This window comes from Ovis aries, chromosome 22, assembly GCF_016772045.2.
Source record: "Ovis aries strain OAR_USU_Benz2616 breed Rambouillet chromosome 22, ARS-UI_Ramb_v3.0, whole genome shotgun sequence".
NCBI classification, from domain to species: domain Eukaryota; kingdom Metazoa; phylum Chordata; class Mammalia; order Artiodactyla; family Bovidae; genus Ovis; species Ovis aries.
The window spans coordinates 6,144,799-6,167,196 of NC_056075.1; the positions used below are offsets into that span (position 1 = coordinate 6,144,799).

At 41.1% G+C, this 22,398-nt stretch overlaps 2 protein-coding genes across 2 annotated transcripts; both read left to right on the forward strand.

Annotated features, from left to right (window-relative positions):
* Positions 1-2,078: 2,078 nt before the first annotated feature.
* MBL2 (mannose binding lectin 2) lies at positions 2,079-8,666 on the forward strand. Its single transcript, XM_004019999.5, has 5 exons — positions 2,079-2,154; positions 3,186-3,384; positions 3,780-3,896; positions 5,174-5,242; positions 6,272-8,666. The coding sequence occupies exons 2-5, from the start codon at positions 3,195-3,197 to the stop codon at positions 6,643-6,645; spliced, it is 750 nt and encodes a 249-aa protein (XP_004020048.2). The 5' UTR covers positions 2,079-2,154; positions 3,186-3,194; the 3' UTR covers positions 6,646-8,666.
* An 8,306-nt stretch (positions 8,667-16,972) lies between these two features.
* Positions 16,973-17,457, forward strand: LOC132658403 (fatty acid-binding protein 5-like). The gene has a single exon (XM_060404609.1). The coding sequence runs from the start codon at positions 16,988-16,990 to the stop codon at positions 17,282-17,284; it is 297 nt and encodes a 98-aa protein (XP_060260592.1). The 5' UTR covers positions 16,973-16,987; the 3' UTR covers positions 17,285-17,457.
* The last annotated feature ends 4,941 nt before the right edge of the window (positions 17,458-22,398 follow it).

A 22,398-nucleotide genomic window follows, 5' to 3' on the forward strand; every position in this document is an offset into this window, starting at 1 on the left:
TGGCATGGTGCAGTCCACGGGGTCACAAGGAGCTGGACACGACTGGGCAACTGAACAACAACGACAGCAAAGTACCTCCTTGCAGGTCATCTTTTTTCCAGTTTCATGCCCTCCAATCATCCTCCACATTTTAGCCAAAACAAGATTTGAAACATTCAGCTGTGATCCTTCCTCTCCTATTGGAATTCCTCTAATGACCTTTGGCTGGAGGTCCAGAGTCTTACACAGTTTGTAAGTCACATCATCAATCGGCTTATGCCTTATCTCTCACCATTTGCCTTTCACACTCTAAGACCAATCAGACTAACTGGTATTATCCTTGGGGACCTGGCCCACTTTTTCTCACTTTCAAGCCATTGCACAGACTCTTCCCATTGGGAAGTTTGGACAAAACACTGACTGGAGCAAGGATAGTCTTTAGATCACCCACAACTTCCTTAAGACTCCCTCTGGAAACTTTTTCATGTGAAATCATTTTAGTCTCATAGACAACTTGAAATCATAATGAAAAGTCTCGGGTACTCTTCCTCCATCATTCACCAATGGTAGGATCTAACATATCAGAGTACAAGTACCAAAACCTGCGAGCTGACATCAAAACAATACAATATGGGTTTTACTTGCATTTAACCATTATTTACCTGAATTCCTTTTTTCTTGGTGTTTAGTTCTATGAAATGCTATTGCAGTGATAGGTTTGTCTAATCATCACAGTTAAGACACAGAACTATTCCCTCACCCACAGTGAAACTTTCTTGTTCGGCATCTTTATCTTCTCCCTGAAGCCCTATTCCCTGCCAACTGCTGATATGGTCTCCCTTATTTAATTTCGCCATTTTAAGAATATTATATGAAAAAAATAATACAGTCTGTAAGCTTCCAGGTTTATATTGGTTTTACTTAACATAATGTCCTTGAAATTCATCCAAGTTATTGTATTAATTGCTGCTTATTTTCCTGTGAATTTTCCATGGTTTATTTATCCATTTGCTTATTGAAGGATAACTGGGTAATTTCCAGGGCCTTTTTTTTATTTGCTATAAAAAATGAAGTTTCCAAAATGTGTTATGTACACATATTTAATTTTTAAACTTAGGAAGGAAATTCTGATACATGTCATAACATGGATGAACCTTGAAGGCATGAACCTAAGTGAAATAAGTCAGTCACAAAAAGACAAATCCTGTATGATTCCATTTATATAAGACACCAAGAGCAGTTAAGCTCATAGAGACAAAAATAAAACAGCAGTCACTAAGGGCTGGGGCTGACCTTGGGGTTGGAAATAGGGAATTACTGTTTAATAGGTACAGAGTTTCAATTTGGGATAATGAAAACATTCTCGAGATAGGTAGTGGTGAAGGCTGTACAACCATGTGATTGTACTTAATGCTGCCAAATTGTACACCTAATAATGGTCAAAACGGTAAAATTTTATGTTGTTTATACTTACCAGAATAAAAGCTAGAAAAGTAAACTAAATGGATAGAATATAACATCATGGAATATAAGAAATATTAAAGGAAATAAAGTTAAGATGATAGAGAGCAGGATCACTTAAAGTAGTCAACACAGGGTTCTCTGAGGCAGGAACATTTCAATAGAAGAGAAGGAGCCAGCCAGTGACATGACAGAGAGGACATTCAGGCTGGGTGAAGACCAAGTCCAGAGCCTGAGACAGGCGTGGTCTTGGTGTGTCAAAAGCAGCAGGGTGTTTGTGCACCTTCATGGGTGTGTCTGTGCACATCTGCACGTGTGTGCGTGTGGTTAGTAGGCGCAAGCATGAGTGCGTTCATAGGTATCTTTATGTTTCTCTGCTGAAGACATGAATCTTGAACACAGTTAACCATGTGAACCAACTCATGTTGGCCCAGAAATGAGAACTGTCAAATACTGACAATCTGAAGTGGGGATCGTGCAGTATTGAAGAAAACTGCCACCCAGCACTGTATCAGAAGCCCTGGGAAATCCCCTTAAGAATTATTTATTAATCTGGGGTTGAAGGCCAGGCAGGCCCATGTGGTCCCTGTCCACCAGGCTGAGTGGACCTTGTATTACCAAGCCCAGCCTCCTCTCTTACCCTAAGGCATCTGCCAGCACCCTGCTGGAGGGCCAGTTTCCTTGTGACTGTATCCCTGATCTGCAGAAGCCCTGGTGAGTACTTTGGTAAATGGATCTGGGGTCCTGGGTCATATAGTTAGGGCTTGGACTTGATCTTGGAGGGAGGTGAGGAGAGGGCAAGTAGAATCCATGCTGGAGTGTCTATTTTTCTGTTTATGCTGGGGCATCTGGAACTTTCCTGGATTCACCTAAACATTTGCAAATGAGACTGTACCTTTGTTTTCAAAGAGAGCCAAGACCTTGGGTCCTGGGATGCTGAGGTTTCCTTGGGGAGGGACATCTAGAAAAGAACTTTGAAGATCAGATGAAATGTTAGGATTAAAAAATGAGACGGGTATTCAAGGAACATTGCCAGTGATCTCGACATATAAGACACACAGAACACCTGTCAGGAAATAGAGAGGGATCTAGCATCCTGCCTGGGCTAAGAGAGTGAATAATTTCCAGAGAAAATTCTCCCCCTGGCAAGTCTTTCTTCCAGTGAGAAAGAAACATCAAGAGAAAGCAAACTCAAGTTAATTGTGGCTGGGTTAGTAACTAGCAGTGACTCTTCCTCTCTGGATCATTAGCTTGCAGCTCAGTGCCTGCCACTGAGTAGATGTTGGTTATCTTGACACTGAGGGCAAAGGACTATCCAGATATAAGGATGGGATGCAGGTGGCAGTAGGGCCCAAGTGGGAGAAGTGCAAGAGCAAGCTAGGTCTCCATTTATGATTACTCCCTAAGCCAGCAGGCATGAGTCTCTGGCCATGAGTATGCCTATTTGCTCTTGCAAAGGACACAGAGAACATAATCAGAGATTTCTGCAGTAACACCAGAGGACAGACACCGGTGGCTCCTTCCTCTCAACAATGCAGTTATTTATGCCTACCTTTGTTGAAGTATTAATTAACCAGTGTCATTGAAGGATTTATTAATACATTTCCAAATTCCCAGTTTGGAGGCCAGGAATGGATTATCCATCTCTACATCACATGTGCCCAGTATAGGTTATAAGCTCACTAAATATGTGTAGATAAAGAGAACAAGATGAGATCACCTTCCTTGACTTTTCTTACACCAAGGTGAGGACCATGTCGCTGTTTCCGTCATTTCCTTTTCTTCTCCTGACTGTGATGACAGCATCTTGTGCAGACACAGAAGCAGAGAACTGTGAGACTATCCGGAAGACCTGCCCTGTGATTGCCTGTGGTCCTGCAGGCATCAACGGCCTCCCAGGCAAAGATGGGCGTGATGGTGCCAAGGGAGAAAAGGGAGAACCAGGTACAGTTTGGGCTGTTCTTTCTCTGCGACTCTTCATCTCCCAAAGGAAACCGCCTGGATTGGGAGGAGGGTAATGCATTTATGCCACTTGTATTACTCTTAACTACATATTATCATTTGAAACAGAGACACGGCTCTGATTCTGGCATCCCAGACTCTCACACAGGAACTGCTAACACTTGGTGGTCCTGCAGGCTCAGGGAGTTGACCCTCAAGGCAGACCATCCCATGGGACTTAGGAGGCTTTTCTTCTATGGTCCTTACAAACAGCAGCTCAGAAAAGTTAGCCCTAGCTCAGTGTCTCCTTTCCCCTGGGAAGGGATTGGGCATCATATTTTTTGAGAAATAGAAAAGGAACACAAATAATGAGTCATGTTTCCTTTTTCCTCCAACAGGTCAAGGACTCAGAGGCTCGCAGGGCCCTCCTGGAAAGATGGGGCCTCAGGGAACACCAGGGATCCCTGGGATACCAGGACCAACAGGCCAAAAAGGAGACCCTGGAGAAAATATGGGTAAGGAGTTTACTTTAGCAAGGTCCAGGCTGAAGTCCCCTGGGGTCTGTGGGCTCAAGTATCATGTGGGACATGCCCCTTCTGCTGCTTCCTGGGGAGATGCCCAACTCTGCTTCCTGACTAAGCCGCCTCCAGCTTCTGTAGGTTACTTAGAGCCTCAGGCATTCCTACCAATTCCTGAATACAGAGTCACAAACTGTTCGGAGCCAAACCCTTGTGAGATGCCTGCTGGAGGATCTGAGCCTCCAGCAAGAGCGGTAGATACATAGTATGTCAATTATCTCTTACTTCATGAGAAACAACACACAGCCATTTATTTAAATCAAAATTCTATGAATCAAATAATTTCTTTGCTGGTCTCAGCTGGACTCACTCATGTGTCAACTGGTGGCCCATGGTCTCACTTACACGCTGGCTATTGTGCACCCATGAGCTGGAGTGATGAAGGCGACTGAGCCACGGGTCTCTCCTCCTCCAGTTGACTCACCTGGCCTTAATCACACAGAGGTGATTACAGGATTCACAAGAAAAGGAAGAGCGGAAGGTTTAAGGCCCCTTAAGGCTTGGGATACATACACTATTGCTTCCACCACGTTGTATTGATCAACACAAGTCACAAGGCCAGCTCAGATTCAAGGAGTGGGGAATAGACTCCATTTCCTAAGAGAAGCTGTATCATATCGAGGTCATTTTTGCCATCAGCTACACATAGCTTGTCTCATGCCCTCCCCCATGGATAATGGACAACTCACAGAAATCCTAGTTTACTGATTAACAGGACAAACTCAGGGAAAAACAAACAACAAAATGAACAAAACCAAGACATGCCCAAACATGAAACTCTGTAGACTTTATAGTCAATATTCACCAGCTCATAATCATTCTTCAATTAGTTTATTCCACAATTTTGTCCATGATAGAGCTATTTGTTTGGAGAAATAAAACAATTAGTGAGTAGCTTGGCATGTGGAGAGCTATAATGCTATTAACAGATCAACAGGGAGTGTGTGTATGTGCGTGTGTGTGCGGATGTATGTGTCTATAAAGTGTCTTTACATACATTCAACAGAGGAAGAGTCATGTTTTGGGTTAGATGGAAATAAAGACAATTTTCCTTCTTTTTGCTTCTTGATATTTTTCTTTTTTTTCCAAAGAACAAATATCAATATAAAATAAACTTTTAATTTAATTTAATTTTTTTTAGTTTCAAAAGGTACCCTACCCCCTTATAGTTCTAAGATAACTTCTTAACAACACTCTTTCACTTAATTTTCTAGGTGACTATATTAGACTGGCTACTTCAGAAACAGCAGCTCTACGATCTGAATTGAACCAGATCAAAAACTGTAAGCCTTCTCTCTTTTCAGGCAGCTGAAGTTTGGTAAAGTGAAAGACAACATTTATTGAATATATTTAATTTTCTAGTACCTGGATAGGTGTCTATTCATATTCTGATTTCATGAAATCTTCACAACAACTTTTGGTAGAAATGAAGGCAAAGACAAAGTACATAATTTGCTCAAACGCATAGAACTAATGAGTAGCAGAGCCACTTATAAACTGAAGTCAGTCTGGTACCAGAGAGGGCTACCCTGGTGGCTCAGTGCCAGTTGGCACCCAGGTGCCAGTGCAGGAGATGTAGGCGACGCAGGTTTGATCCCTGGGTTGGGAAGATCCCCTGGAGTAGGAAATGGCAACCCATTTCAGTATTCTTGCCTGGAAAATTCCATGGACAGAGGAGCCCGGAGGGTTGCTATCCATGGGGCCTCAAAGAGTCAGACACGACTGACCAAGTGAGCATCCATGCCTGCTAATACCAGAGACCCTGATTCTGCTTCTTCATGTTACAGTACACAGTGTACATAGAGGCCACTGAAAATGGGACCAACACCTCTTTCCCTTTGTTATGCTGGTGCTGAGAACTGGCAGTGGGGCTTAACCTGTTGCTTGCCCTGAGACAAATATTCTAAGAAATTTACATTTATTTATGTTAATATTGGGGTAAAACTTAGAATTCCAAATTATGTGTATTCTAGAATATGGTCCAAAGAGACAAAGGCCTTTGTTCCAGTTCATCTGTTCAGATTAGGGCTGCTAGATTTAACCAAAAAAAGGTTACTGAGTTAAATCTGAATTTCAGGTAAACAACAGGATTTTTTTCTTTTTTTTTTTTTTGGTATATGTATGTCCTAAAAACTGCATATGAGATCTTTATACTAAATTTTTTTTTAAAATCCCACTGCTTTTCTATAATTCAAATGTAACTGGACATACCATATTTTATGCGGCATCTGTACTATAGAAACTTTCATCCAGAAAAATATCTTGGGCTGGACTTAGAGACAAACCGTGTCCCCTATATTTTCCCATTTTAGGGCTAATCTTCTCTCTGGGCAAAAAAGTTGGGAAGAAGATATTTTTTACCAACGGTAAAAAGATGCCTTTTAATGAAGTAAAGACTCTGTGTGCACAGTTCCAGGGCCGTGTGGCCACCCCTATGAATGCTGAAGAAAACAGGGCCCTCAAGGATTTCGTCACTGAAGAGGCTTTCCTGGGCATCACAGATCAGGAGACTGAAGGCCAGTTTATGGATCTGACAGGAAGGAGGGTGACCTACCAAAACTGGAATGACGGCGAGCCTAACAATGCTTCTCCTGGGGAGCACTGTGTGACCCTCCTGTCGGACGGCGCATGGAATGACATCGCTTGCTCCGCCTCCTACTTGACTGTCTGCGAATTCTCCATCTGAGGGGGCATGAGCCTCAAGTCCTCCTGTCCTGTTACTCATCTCGTGGGCCCGCAACCTGGTTTGGAGGATAAATCTATGTCAATTTCAAACACCCTGTACTGAGTTGCTCTTTTATGGGGAAACAGAGACAATGAGAAGAATGGATTGAGAATGATGTGACGTGGAAGTGAAAAGTGTGAAGAGACTTACAGTGGTGTAGACCCAATCACGAATAATAATCACTTCAGTAACGACAAAATAATAGTGATAGTAGCAACAGCAGTAATAGTGGGAGTACTAATAACATATTTAAAAATGTTTACTGTGATTCAGACATTACGTGTAAGATTATACATTAAGTATCTAATTTAATTAGGCTGTTCATTTTTGAGAGTTATCTAAGGTTAAAACAAATAAAATGGATTTATTTTTATATTTACTCTAAACACCTATGTTCTATGGAACCTTTCTTTCTCCTTGGGTTGAGGGCTAACCTTAATGACATCTTTCCAGCCTAATTTCCTTAGCTTTTCTGTTAGTCTCAGGTATTATCTATTTTGTTGCTTTCTTTCTAAACTATATTTTATTTTCTTTTTAAGGAACTGCTACACTACGTCAATAGCAAAAATATCAAATGAATCGATTAATGAATGCTCACCTAAATATGCACCTATATAACTACCTTCCAAATCAAGATACAGAACATTTCCAGCATCTTAAAAGCCCCTTCATAACCCCTTCTAATTGACATCCCCAAAGGTAAATACTATTCTGAGCTCTAGTATCATACTTTAATTTTGTGTATGATATTTCATATAGGTGGAATGAAGTGTATAAACTTCAGATAGATGGAATCAGACTATGCATACAGTTTTATGTCTTGCTGTTTTCCATTCAAAATTAAGTCTGTGAGACTCATTCCTGCTGTTAACATGTAGCAGGAGAGTTTTCATTTTCACTGTCCTGTAGGATTCCACCATATGAGTGTATCTCAGTGTATTCATTGTATTGCTAATGGACAATTGGACTGCTTCCAGTTTCTGTCAAGAGAAAAGCCAGATGAATATTTCTGTATCTGTCTTTTGGTAGGTATGCATTAGTTTCTCTTGGCTCTCTAACAGGAAGTAGAACTGGTGGGTCATGGAGTAAGCATTGTGTAAGTAACTTCAGTAGATCCTGCCAGTTTTCCAAAATGATCGTATGAATTTACACTCCTACCAACAAGGCGTGTCAGTTCTGGTTGCCCTGCATATTTGTAAAAGAGTTAACATTTTTAGTCCTTTTAACTTTGGCCGTTTCTGTGAGTTTTAATTTCAGATTTTATTTTCTTAAGATTTAGATCTATTTATGATTTCTATGTCTCTTGGGCAGTTTTGGCAAATTGTGCTTTCTCAGTTAATTTGTGTATTTCATCTGAATTGCTGACTGTGTAGGCATAACATTGTTCCCCAAATTTCCCTATTTGTTTTCAAAGTAAGTAGGATCTGCAGTGATGTCTCCATTGTATTTTTCACGGTTATTTGTACCTTCTTTTTTTCTTAGTAAGTCTTGATGGGGGGTAATTTGTTAATTTTATTAATATTTTTCAAAAGCTATACTTTTTAATATTGCTTTTCTCTATTAACCTCTATGATCAATTTCCTTCATATTTGTCTGTAGCTTTACATTTCCTGTGATCTCTCCTCATATCAAATATGTCCTTCTCTTTTCTAACTTAATTATTTAACATTGACAATTAATTTTCTATGTTTCTTCTTTTCTAATATATTCATTTAAAGTTATAAATTTTCCACTGTTTGCTTTAGCTGTATTCCATGGGTTTTCATATACAGCGTTTTTCACATCATTCAATTCAACATACTTTATAATTTTCATTGTAATTTCTTCTTTGACTCATGGCTTATTTATAAATTAATTTAAAAGTGTGCTGTTTAATTCCAAGATACTTGGTAGTTTTAAAGTTACCGTCGTGTAAATGATTTACAGTTTTATTCTGCTGTGGCCAGAAACATACTTTGAATAAATTCAGTCCTTTAAAATTTGTTAAGACTTGCTTTTATTGCACAATTTGTGGTTAAATATGACCAGATAATCACGATAGTGTGATCACTCACCTAGAGCCAGACATCCTGGAATGTGAAGTCAAGTGGGCCTTAGAAAGCATCACTACAAACAAAACTAGTGGAGGTGATGGCATTCCAGTTGAGCTATTTCAAATCCTCAAAGATGATGCTGTGAAAGTGCTGCACTCAATATGCCAGCAAATTTGGAAAACTCAGCAGTGGCCACAGAACTGGAAAAGGTCAGTTTTCATTCCAATCCCAAAGAAAGGCAATGCCAAAGAATGCTCAAACTACCGCACAACTGTACTCATCTCACACACTAGTAAGTGTTGATTAAAATTCTCCAAGCCAGGCTTCAGCAGTACGTGAACCCTGAACTTCCAGATGTTCAAGCTGGTTTTAGAAAAGGTAGAGGAACCAGAGATCAAATTGCCAACATCTGCTGCATCATTGAAAAAGCAAGAGAGTTTCAGAAAAACATCTACTTCTGCTTTATTGACTATGCCAAAGCCTTTGACTGTGTGGATCACAATTAACTGTGGAAAATTCTGAATACCAGACTACCTGACCTGCCTCTTGAGAAACCTATATGCAGGTCAGGAAGCAACAGTTAAAACTGGACATGGAACAACAGACTGTTTCCAAGTAGGAAAAGGAGTATGTCAAGGCTGTATATTGTCACCCTGCTTATTTAACTTATACGCAGAGTACATTATGAGAAATGCTGGGCTGGAAGAAACACAAGCTGGAATCAAGATTGCCGGGAGAAATATCAATAACCTCAGATATGCAGATGACACCACTCTTATGGCAGAAAGTGAAGAAGAACTAAAGAGCTTCTTGATGAAAGTGAAAGAGGAGAGTTAAAAAGTTGGCTTAAAGCTCAACATTCAGAAAATGAAGATCATGGCATGTGGTCCCATTACTTCATGGGAAATAGATTGGGAAACAGCGGAAACAGTGGCTGACTTTATTTTTATGGGCTTCAAAATCACTGCAGATGGTGACTGCAAGCATGAAATTAAAAGATGCTTACTCCTTGGGAGGAAAGTTATGGCCAACCTAGACAGCATATTGAAAAGCAGAGACATTACTTTGTCCAGAAAGGCCCATCTAGTCAAGGTTATGGTTTTCCAATGGTCATGTATGGATGTGACAGTTGGACTATAAAGAAAGCTGAGTGCAGAAGAATTGATGCTTTTGAACTGTGGTGTTGGAGAAGACTCTTGAGAGTCCCTTGGAATGCAAGGGGATCCAGCCAGTCCATTCTAAAGGAGCTCAGTTCTGGGTATTCATTGGAAGGACTGAAGTTGAAACTGAAACTCCAATACTTTGGCCACCTGATGTGAAGAGCTGACTCATTTGAAAAGACCCTGATGCTGGGAAAGATTGAAGGCAGGAGGAAAAGGGGATGACCGAGGATGAGATGGCTGGATGGCATCACTGACTCTATAGACATGAGTTTGGGTGGACGCCGGGAGTTGGTGATGGACAGGGAGGCCTCGCGTGCTGCGGTTCATGGGGTCGCAAAAAGTCAGACACAACTGAGCAACTGAATTGAACTGAACTGAATGGTATGTGTGTTATGTGCATGTTAAATCACGTGGTTTCTTTAGCTGATAGGCATAACATCAGGCCAGGATGTTAAGCTTGATATTTATAACATCTTACTAAATGTGGCCATTTAAATCAGTTTCTAAAAAATGTACACTAAAATATCCAACTATGATTGTGTATTTGTTTCTCATTTATTTCTGCCATTTCTTGTTCTCTCTATATTGAAACCATATTAATAGTCACCTAAAAATTTAGGATCACTATTCTTTTATGTCCTTATTCCTCTTTTCATTTTGAAATATCCTCTTTATTCCTAGCAATGTTAGTTTAATGAAAGGGCCCTCATCAGCTTTTTTCATATAGTACTCTCATTATATATGCCTTCCCATCATGTTGCATTCACCTACTTCTGTCCTTATAGTTAGAATGTTTCTCTTTTATTGGCGTATGTTTGGCTCTTTTGAATATCTAATGTGACAATCTACATTGGATTTACAGCTCTATCATTTAACAGCTATGTGTTCTTGAGTTAGACTTCTGTTGAAAAGTTTAGTTCATATACATTCAATTTAATTATTAATATAACTGGTTCAAATATAGCTTTTTAATTTTTTAAATCAATTCCATTCTCTTTTACATATTCCTTCTTCCCTGCCTTATTTTGGATTAATCATATTTATTTCTATGTTATCTATTTGATAGTCAGACACTTGAACACTATCCTTTTGGTGATTTTCCTGTGGATTATCATACACAGCGTTATTGCCTTATTATTTTGCACCATAAGCTAATACTTGACTACTTGCCGAGCAATGCACAAATCTCACTAGAGTTTCACTCCACTTGTTCTCCTCCTGCTTTATATCTTGCTGTTGTTACATGCATAAACTCCACAGTAAATTACTCTTGTCGTTGCTGAATGGACAGTTAATATTTCAGGTGTACACTTTCCAGAGATTGTTATACCTTCTTGCAGTTCTCCCACTCAGGATACTGTGAAGAACTATCACTTCAGTGCTTTCCGTGTGAAAAACTTCAATTTTCCACTTGTCACACCATCCCTAGTGACTCGAAATATTTTGCCAGGTTTTTTTTTTTTTTTCTCTCCAGCATATTTCCTCTGCTGCACTGAGGTCAGTCTTAACCCCAGAATTGGCAATGTCCCCCAAAGGAACAAATATTTATCAGTAACTAGATATTGGAAGCATTATTTATAATGTGTTCATAGAATTCAGTTTACCTTGTTTTCAGTGCCTACCGTACTCTGATAGGATTAAAATATAATCTTGATTAACTTTTTCTGGCTTTTCTAATTACTATAGTGGAAGCCATGGCTTTCTGTAACCTACTCCATTTTACCTATAAGCAGAAGCCTTATTATCCACCTAATTCCTGAATCTAGTCTTTAGAAAAATTTTATTGAGAATACATCTGAGAGGACTGCTGTAATTATCTACTCTGCCCACTGCTTATTTCTTTACTATGTTTACAGGAAAGATAATATTTGGATAATCTAAAAATAATACTTCCTGTTTTAGCTCCAACATGTAAAGGGTTTGAGAGCCAAACCCCCATGCTCAAAACAAAAGCCAAGAAAGCTACACAAGTGTAAAATAAATCACTTTTCTTATATCCTTCAGAGAACTGAATTCACAAAACAAACAGTCTAAAAATGAAGTCCCCAATGCCCTGTAGTAATTCAAGACTGAAAATTTTAACTTTTCCTGATCTCATTTTTCATTTTCTGATTCTGCTCAGACTGAGCCAGAAAGGTGTCACTGACATCTTGTGGAGCCCGAGTCCTTCTTCAGCAACCCAGCCTAGAGCACTTTAAGAGGACATGGCTCCTCCAACCCTTGCAAGTCAGGACTTCTGACACTCCAAACTGTCCCTACCCTTGCTCCACAATTTCACGCTTTGAGAAGTTGGAAAGACATATAAAAAGGTCACAAGCCACGCCATCACTGTGAAAGAACTCCACATGAAAGCAGCAACTAAAGGCAGAAACAGAAAAATACAAAAACAGAATGCAAATACAAGTCAGTTCAGTTCAGTCGCTCAGTCGTGTCCGACTCTTTGCAACCCCATGAATTGCAGCATGCCAGGCCTCCCTGTCCATCACTAGCTCCCGGAGTTCACTCAGACTCATGTCCATAGAGTCTGTGATGCCATCCAGCCATCTCATCTTCTGTCCTCCCCTTCTCCTCCTGCCCCCATTCCCTTCCAGCATCAGAGTCCTTTCCAATGAGTCAACTCTTCTCATGAGGTGGCCAAATTACTGGAGTTTCAGCTTTAGCATCATTCCAAAGAACACCCAGGGCTGATCTCCTTTAGGAAGGACTGGTTGGATCTCCTTGCAGTCCAAGGGAATCTCAAGAGTCTTCTCCAGCTCCACAGTTCAAAAGCATCAATTCTTCGGCGCTCAGCTTTTTTCACAGTCCAACTCTCACATCCATACATGACCACTGGAAAAACCATAGCCTTGACTAGATGGAACTTTCTTGGCAAAGTAATGTCTCTGTTTTTTAATATGCTCTCTAGGTTGGTCATAACTTTTCTTCCAAGGAATAAGGGTCTTTTAATTTCATGGCTGCAACCACCGTCTACAGTGATTTTTGGAGACCCCAAAAATAAAATAAAGTCTGACACTGTTTCCCCATCTATTTGCCATGAAGTGATGGGACCAGATGCCATGATCTTCGTTTTCTGAATGTTGAGCTTTAAGTCAACTTTTTCACTCTCCTCTTTCACTTTCATCAAGAGGCTTTTTAGTTCTCCTTCACTTTCTGCCATAAGGGTGGTGTCATCTGCATATCTGAGGTTATTGGTATTTCTCCTGGCAATCTTGATTCCAGCTTGGGCTTCATCCAGCCCAGTGTTTCTCATGATGTACTCTGCATATAAGTTAAATAAGCAGGGTGACAATACCTTGATGTACTCCTTTTCCTATTTGGAACCAGTCTTTTGTTCCATGTCCAGTTCTAACTGTTGCTTCCTGACCTGCATATAGGTTTCTCAAGAGGCAGGTCAGGTGGTCTGTATTCCCATCTCTTTCAGAATTTTCCACAGTTAATTGTGAGCCACACAGTCAAAGGCTTTGGCATAGTCAATAAAGCAGAAATAGATGTTTTTCTAGAACTCTCTTCTTTTTTCCATGATCCAGAGGATGTTGGCAATTTGATCTCTGGTTCCTCTGCCTTTTCTGAAACCAGCTTGAACATCTGGAATTTCACAGTTCACATATTGCTGAAGCCTGGCTTGGAGAATTTTGAGCATAATTTTACTAGCGTGTGAGATGAGTGCGATTGTGCAGTAGTTTGAGCATTCTTTGGCATTGTCTTTCTTTAGGATTGGAATGAAAACTGACCTTTTCCAGTCCTGTGGCCACTGCTGAGTTGTCCAGATTTGCTGGCATATTGAGTGCAGCACTTTCACAGCATCATCTTCCAGGATTTGAAATCCCTTAGAAGAAATGGAGTAACCATCATGGTCAACAAGAGTCTGGAATGCAGTACTTGGATGCAATCTCAGAATTGACAGAATGATCTCTGTTCATTTCCAAGGCAAACCATTCAATATCACAGTAATCCAAGTCTGTGCCCCAACCAGTAATGCTGAAGAAGCTGAAGTTGAATGGTTCTATGAAGACCTACAAGACCTTTTAGAATTAACACCCCCAAAAGATGTCCTTTTCATTATAGGGGACAAATACAAATACAAAATACAAAAACAGAAAAGAGAAACCCTCTCAAGCCCATTTTCCCCATGGTGACAGTCAGTAACAGTGCTTAAGCCACACTCAATTTAAACATATTTGGGGAAATTTTCCCATTTTTGGTGATTTTTTTCAGTTCCTGTAGTTTCAGGGATAAATCAGCTTCAAATATTGCCTTTCTGTTCAGTGAGTGACTTTTGAGATGCTGCAACATTTGAGAAAAGGGATCACATGAGATCATGAGACCTAACCTTTATTTTCCTGTGACCACATCTTCTCTTCCCTTAGAACCCTGCACACTTACTTGAAATCTCCTGGTCTCAAATTTCTCTTTCCAGTGCAAAGTGCGGCATGGGTTCTTCCTATAAGCAGCCTCCACTCCATTAAGAGAACAGGACATCCCACACACAACATGGGACAACATTCCCAGTAGAGCTCATGGTTTTATCCTTAGATGCAATGACACACCTTTCTCTCATTTCCCACCATGCAGGTCCTATAGCTACCCAGCCCTGGTACCTTGGAGCCATTGCTGCTCCAGCCTCTTCCATTATGCTCTGAGGCCTCTCACTTTTGGTAGGCTCCCTTGAGTCCACATTGGTGTCCGCTGGACATTTATTCTCAGAGACCCGAGTTGTTACAGCTGCTGGGGAGGCTTCTGCAGCCTATGCTTCTGGAGCCCTTGGGGAGAACCTGCAAGCTTGGATCTCCCCAAATCTGCTTTCTTACAGCTTTGAGTTATCAAAGCCTTAGATAATTTGCATTCTCGGACATCAGAAATGTTCTTTTCTGTCATATTGTGTTCTGCTTACATTTTTTCTATATCTCTTTCCCTTTCTCTTTCCTGTATCTCCCTCTCTCTTTTTTAAGTTTTATTGCATAACATTTGAAAAGAATCCTGATTTATACTGAACAGGGCAGAGAAACGTATGTGGAGATTGGCTATGGAAGGACATGAACTGTGTGTGGTCCCATCTCACAGTCTTTGAGTCGCAAATGCATCAGAAGGGTCAAGGCAGCTAATGTTTATCTTACGCGTGAACTTTCTCAGGCCAGCCCTCAGGGCCCCTACGTCTGAATGGGAAATTTCAGTTTGGGTCCCTCAGGGTGGGCAGTTTGATGTGATAAGTACTGCAGGGGGCTGATTTATGGCCCTTAAAGATATATCCTTGTCCTGATCCCTAGAACCTGAGAATGTTACCTTTTGTGGCAAAAGAGTGACTAGTACCTCCTATGCGAGGTGAGTAAGAGAAAGCTCTTGAGGAGCGATCACCCTGTGCTTTCAGGGTAGGCCCTAGGTATAATCACATGCATCCTTATATGAGAGAAACAGGGGGAGTTGGTAGGTAGACACACAGAGAAGAAGACACACAGAAGAGGAAAAAGCAATGTGTCCACAGAGACAGAGATTAAAATCTGCAGCCACAGACCAGTGAATGCCTGAAGTCAACAGAACCTAGAAGATTCATGGAACACATTCTTCACTAGAGCCTCTGAAGAGGCTATAGCCCTGTAGACACCTTGGTTTCAGCCTTCTGGACTAAGAAATTTGAGAAGATAGATTCTTTTCAGTGCTCTGGCTCGTGTTATAGGATACCTATGCATGGGAGGTTTTCCTCAGGCAGGACTGAGTGAAAAACCACAGGATTGTGAAGAGCACGTGGCGCTCGTCCCTGTGTCGTTTCTACGCAGTCGCCACCAGCAGCATTGATCCCCTTTGAAGGTTGCCTGTGAGCTCAAGGCCCCCTCCAAACCCTCTTCTCTCAGGAGCCAGGAGGTCACCTTGTCCTAGAGAGATGAGGGCAGGAAGCCTTGAGCTTGTGAGCACTGGAATTCTCTCATTCCTGTAGGCCTTCAGCCAGCTGATTTTTTTCTGCGTCCTTTACAATTTTGGTTCACTCATATCTGCCCTAAAATGTGGCCTTCTTGATAATGGTCCCTTACCCTCTCACCTGCTTATGCATATGCTAAAGTTCTAGGTCTTCAAAAATAGCATCTTCATCACCTGTATTAGCATGGACAGTTTGTTTTCCTCTTAAGTTGGCAATATTTTGATTTTGATCCTCCTTCCCTGCCAAGAATGGTTTCTTTCTGCCCTTTTGTTAACCCAGCAGCTTGGCCAGCCTCTCCATTCCTGTCCATTCCTGCTGTGATCTTCATCAGAGTTCTCAGCTGTGGAATGGCCATAGGAAGAATAAAAGGATGAACACATCATACTCTTTAATGAAGAGGTAACTTGTAAGGTGGATGCTGAAAATGGATACAAATGTGTGTCTACACATACATACATACACACACATACATGTACAGACAGACACACATCTCTTGCTACATTTGGCAGAAAATTTTTTCAATTGAAACTTCTTCCATTACATTGAGCTTCCTTTTCTGTTTCTGAACCAGCAAAATTAGAAGAGCTATTTTAGAATGAAATCACCAAGATATTCCAGTAGCAGCAGGGCCAGGCCACACTGTTCAGTACAAGCCAGACCTAGCATCCAGGTTCTGAAAATGTGGACATTAAGGTATCCTCCCTTCTGGGTGATGGGCATGCTGATATTGTCCATATGCAAGCAGGGCCTGGAGCATCTTATGTATGACTGAAATAGAGCATTAGATGTTTGCACTATTAAAAGTAAACTGAGACAAATTAAATTTTATAAGAGCAAACACTGATTTGAATAGGGTGGCACCATACTGAAAGTAGTTAGGAATGCTCAGTTGACAGAAGATAAGGGAAAGTTGTGTGTTTTTTTGGTTTTTTTTTTTCTTTGTTTTTGTGTTTTTTGTAGAGAACATGTAGAAACAAAGCAAACAAATTATTGGATTGGCTATCGCCTGAGAAGCTGCCTTATTTGGGAAAGCCTGGTTGGCTGTTTGTTGCTGGCTGTTTTTAAGCTTTGTTTTCTCAGGTTCAAGTGCAGTGACCTTAAGTTTCAGTTTGCTTACCTAGGCTGCCAGAGCCATCCCAGTCTGATACCCTCCTTGTTTAATTACTTTGGGGATGGCTCTGCGAACAGTGGGTGCGATGGCCAAACCAGACGGTATCCTCACTTCTGATGGCAGAAACCTCAGCATAAAAACTGAGAGCACTTTGAAAACAATACAGTTTTCCTGTAAACTGGGAGAGAAATTTGAAGAGACCACAGCTGATGGCAGAAAGACTCAGACGGTCTGCAGCTTTACAGATGGTGCATTGGTTCAGCACCAGGAATGGGATGGAAAGGAAAGCACAAAAACAAGAAAACTGGAAGCTGGGAAATTAGTGGTGGTATGCGTCATGAATAATGGTACCTATACTCGGGTCTATGAAAAAGTAGAGTAAAAATTCCATCAGTTTCAGTTTGCTTACCTAGGCTGCCAGAGCCATCCCAGTCTGATACCCTCCTTGTTTAATTACTTTAACACTTATCAAAACTAAAATGATTTTGTTTCAATACAAAGCCTACATGGAAAACAAATACATACAAGAGTTTAAAGGAGTCATTTCATCAAAAATAATGTTTGTTTGTTTGTTTGTTCTTTGACTCAGCTTTAATGGCATTCTGTATCAGATGGATTCATGTTTGTCTACCAGGATTCATTACCAGGAATGAAAGGAGTATGACTAGATGATGGTTTCTAACTAACTCTGACATATCAATAATTCCAGTGGATCAACTGGTGGTACTTGCCTCCATAGCAAGAACAACTTGAGATCAAGAGTAATAAATGCTGGAGAGGATGTGTAGAAAAGCGAATGCTCTTGCCCTGTTGGTAGGAATGTAAATTAATACAGCCACTATGGAGAACAGTGTAGAGATTCCTTAAAAAACTAAGAACAAAACTACCATATGACCCAACAATCCCACTAAGGTGCATATACCCTGAGAAAACCGTAATTAAAAGAGACATATGTACCCCAATGTTGGCTGCAGCACTTTTTACAATAGCTAGGACATAGAAGCAGCTTAGATGTTCATCGACAGATGAATGGATACAGAAATTGTGTTACATATATACAATGGAATATTACTCAGCTATAAAAAGAATGCATTTGAATCAGTCCTAATGAGGTGGGTGAAAGTGAAGTTCACTCGGTCATGTCCGACTCTTTGTGACCCCATGGACTATGCAGTCTATGGAATTCTCCAGGCTAGAATACTGGAGTGGGTGGCCTTTCCTTTCTCCAGGGGATCTTCCCCTGAGGTGGGTGAACCTAGAGCCTACTATACAGAGTGAAATAATAAAGAGAAAGAAAAAATATTGTATTCCAAATATTAGAATCTAGAAAGATGATACTGATGAACCTATTTCCAGGGTAGCAATGAAGACGCAAACATAGAGAACACCCTTGACATAATGGGGGAAGAGAGGGTGGGGCAAATTAAGAGGGCAGCAGAGAAACATACATACTACCAATGTAAAATAGATAGCAGGTGGAAATTTGCTATGTGACACAGGGAACTCAACCCAGAGCTCTGTGACAACCTAGAATGGGGAGGCAGATGGGAGGAGGTTCAGGAGAGAGGGGACATATGTATACCTGTGGCTGATTCATGTTGCTATATAGCAGAAATCTACACAGTATTGTAAAGCAATCATCTTCCAATTAAAAAAAAAACAGTAAACATTAAAAATCTTTTTTTTGTATTTGGAAAGCTAACATGCATAGCTTTATACAACATGAGACAGAGTACTCTAATAAACTTACAATTTTGAAATCCAAAGTTGTTAATGATGGCTATCAGTTCAGTCACTCAGTTGTATGCAACTCTTTGCGACACCATGAAGCACAGCATGCCAGGCCTCCCTGTCCATTACCAACCCCCAGAGTTCACTGAAACTCATGTCCATCGAGTCAGCCATGCCACCCAGCCATCTCATCCTCTATCGTTCCCTTCTCCTCCTGCCCCTAATCCCTCCCAGCATCAGGGTCTTTTCCAATGAGTCAACTCTTTGCATGAGGTGGCCAAAGTATTGGAGTTTCAGCTTCAGCATCAGTCCTTCCAATGAACACTCAGGACTGATCTCCTTTAGGATGGGCTGGTTGGATCTCCTTGCAGTCCAAGGGACTCTCAAGAGTCTTCTCCAACACCACAGTTCAAAAGCATCAATTCTTCGGTGCTCAGCTTTGTTCACAGTCCAACTCTCACATATACATGACCACTGAAAAAACCATAGCCTTGACTAGACGGACCTTAGTCGGCAAAGTAACGTCTCTGTTTTTGAATATGCTATCTAGGTTGTTCATAACTTTCCTTCCAAGGAGTAAGCGTCTTTTAATTTCATGGCTGCAATCACCATCTACAGTGATTAGTCTTATGTAGCTGGGAAAGGAGTACATCGAGGCTGTGTATTGTCACCCACTTATTTAACTTATATACAGAGTACACTATACAAAACGTCAGGCTGGATGAATCACAAGCTAGACTCGAGATTCCTGGGAGAAATATCAACAACCTCAGATATGCAGATGACACCACCCTCATGGCAGAAAACTAAGAGAAACTAAAGAGACTTTAGAGAAACTAAAGAAATTAAAGAGAAGGTGGAAGAAGAGATGTTGGCTAAAAACTCAGCATTCAGAAAACGAAGATCATGGCATCTGGTCCCATCACTTCATGGCAAACAGATGGGAAAACGATGGAAACGGTGACAGACTTTACTTTCCTGGGCTCCAAAATCACTGTGCATGGTGACTGTAGCCATGAAAGTAAAAGAGACTTTCTTCTTGGAAGAAAAGTTGTGATACGCCCAGAGAGCATATTAAAAAGCAGAGACATTGTTTACAGGGTAGCAGTGAAGAAACGGGCATAGAGAATAGACTTATGGACATGGGGAAAGGGGAGGAGAGGGTGAGACGTATGGGAAGAGTAACATGGAAACTTACATTGCCATATGCAAAATAGACAGCCAAGGAGAATTTGCCATATGGCTCATGAAACTCAAACAGGGTCTCTGTATCAACCTAGAGGGATGGAATGGGGAGGGAGATGGGAGGGAGGTTCAAAAGGGAGGGCATATATGTATACCTATGGCTGATTCATGTTGAGGTTTGACAGAACACAATAAACTTCTGTAAAGCAATTATCCTTCAGTTAAAAATAAATGAATTAAAAAAAAAAAAAAAGCAGAGACATTACTTTGCCAACAAAGTTCCCTATAGTTAAAGCTATGGTTTATCCAGTGGTCATAAACAGATGTGAGAGTTTGTCCATAAAGAAGGTTGAGTCCCAAAGAATTGATGCTTTCAAATTGTCATGCTAAAGAAAACTCTTGAGAGCCCCTTGGACTGCAAGGAGATCAAACAAGTCAACTCTAAAGGAAACCAATCCTGAATATTCATTGAATGGACTGATGCTGAAACTCCAATACTTTGCCACCTGATGTGAAGAGCTGATTCACTGGAAAAGACCCTGAGGCTGGGAAAGGTTGAGGGTGTGAGAAGGGGGTAACAGAGGATAAGATGGTTGGATGGCATCATCGATTCAATGGACATGAGTTTGAGCAAACTTTGGGAGACAGTGAAGGATAGGGATGCCTGGCATGCTGTAGTCCATGGGTCGTAAAGAGTTGGACATGATTGACAGAACAACAGCAAATATTCTTATGTCAGTTTCAAACATTCAATTTACTTTTTAAGAAATGTCTTAGTTGTACCAAATGTCGATGACATGTACAAATATTTATAAAAGATAGATGGGTACAAGGTGCACTCTGGGGATCTTAGTTCAACTATTCTTCAACTTACAGTACTTCCATAGCCACACTTGACCCTGACTTTATTTTGAGTAACAGAGGAAATGAAACACAGCCTGCCATCTGGATAGCAGACCTATTGCCACTGACCTATTGGCAATGACCTATTGCCATTTAGGAACCAATATATAAAAAAAACAAAGGGCATTTTGCCATTTATAAACTAGTATATCTTATGACAACAGTTCCACAGGAAAGCTTCGAGGCCTCCACAGAGGACATATGAGTTGTAGGAATCATCACACGTCAGGAAGTCTGAAGCTATGCTTCCTAACCTGGTATTTTTTGTTCATTCTACCCTCTTGTCCTGCTCACTGCTTAGCAGACCTTGTTCCTAGGAGGAAATCTTTGTCAGTCCTACCTGATTCTCCTGGGAAGTCCCTTGGGAACTTATGAGGCCCAAAGAGAGGTCATTTTTACCATATGCAGTATTGCTCAGTAACCCAGCTGACCTTCCACTTTTATCAGTTTTCCAGGCTAGAACGTTAACCCAAGGTCAAATTCCATAGAATAGAAGAAAGGAGAAATGTATCAGCCCTTTACTCAACGTTGGATCATTTCAAAAACTTGTGTATTCTTAGACTGTTTCACAAGAAAGAGCAAATCAAACTTAAATGGCATGACATAAACATGTCTCTTGTGCTTAGTCATTCAGTCATGTCCAACTCTGCGACCCCATGGACTGTAGCCTACTAGGCTCCTCGGTCCATGGAGATTCTCCAGGCAAGGATACTGGAGTGGGTTGCTATGCTCTCTTCCAGGGGATCTTCCCAACTCAGGGATCAAACCCACGTTTTCTGCATTGCAGGCAGATTCTTTACTGTCTGAACCACCAGGGAAGCCCAAAACATGTCTCTAGATGTTACTGTTTCAGCTGATTACCAGGATGATGAAAAGGACAGGCACAGGTGGGCACTGAGTAGATGTGACATAGCCTTGCTGAGCATTCAAATGAGCTCAGCAGAAGAGCTTCATTGCACTGAACTGACTTGAACAGCAGATTGGAAATGGAACCCACTAGGGTGAATTTCTAAAGTAACTAGCATGGCAATGGACTTTCCAGAAAGTGGTATATTTCTGAGAAGTTCAAATGCATAGAGAAACCTGTGGAGTAATTTTGTTCCCAGTTCAGTTCAGTTGCTCATTCGTGTCTGACTCTTTGCGACCCCATGAATCGCAGCACGCCAGGCCTCCCTGTCCATCACCATCTCCCGGAGTTCACTCAGACTCGTGTCCATCAAGTCAGTGAGGCCATCCAACCGTCCCATCCTCTGTCATCCCCTTCTCCTCTTGCCCCCAATCCCTCCCAGCATCATAGTCTTTTCCAATGAGTCAATTCTTTGCATGAGGTGACCAAAGTCCTGGACTTTCGGCTTTAGCGTCATTCCCTCCAAAGAAATCCCAGGGCTGATCTCCTTCAGAATGGACTGGTTGGATCTACTTCCAGTCCAAGGGACTCTCAAGAGTCTTCTCCAACACCACAGTTCAAAAGCATGAACTGTTCGGTGCTCAGCTTTCTTCACATTCCAACTCTCACATCCATACATGACCACTGGAAAAACCATAGCCTTGACTAGATGGACCTTTGTTGGCAAAGTAATGTCTCTGCTTTTCAATATGCTATCTAGGTTGGTCATAACTTTTCTTCCAAGGAGTAACCATCTTTTAATTTCATGGCTGCAATCACCACCTACAGTG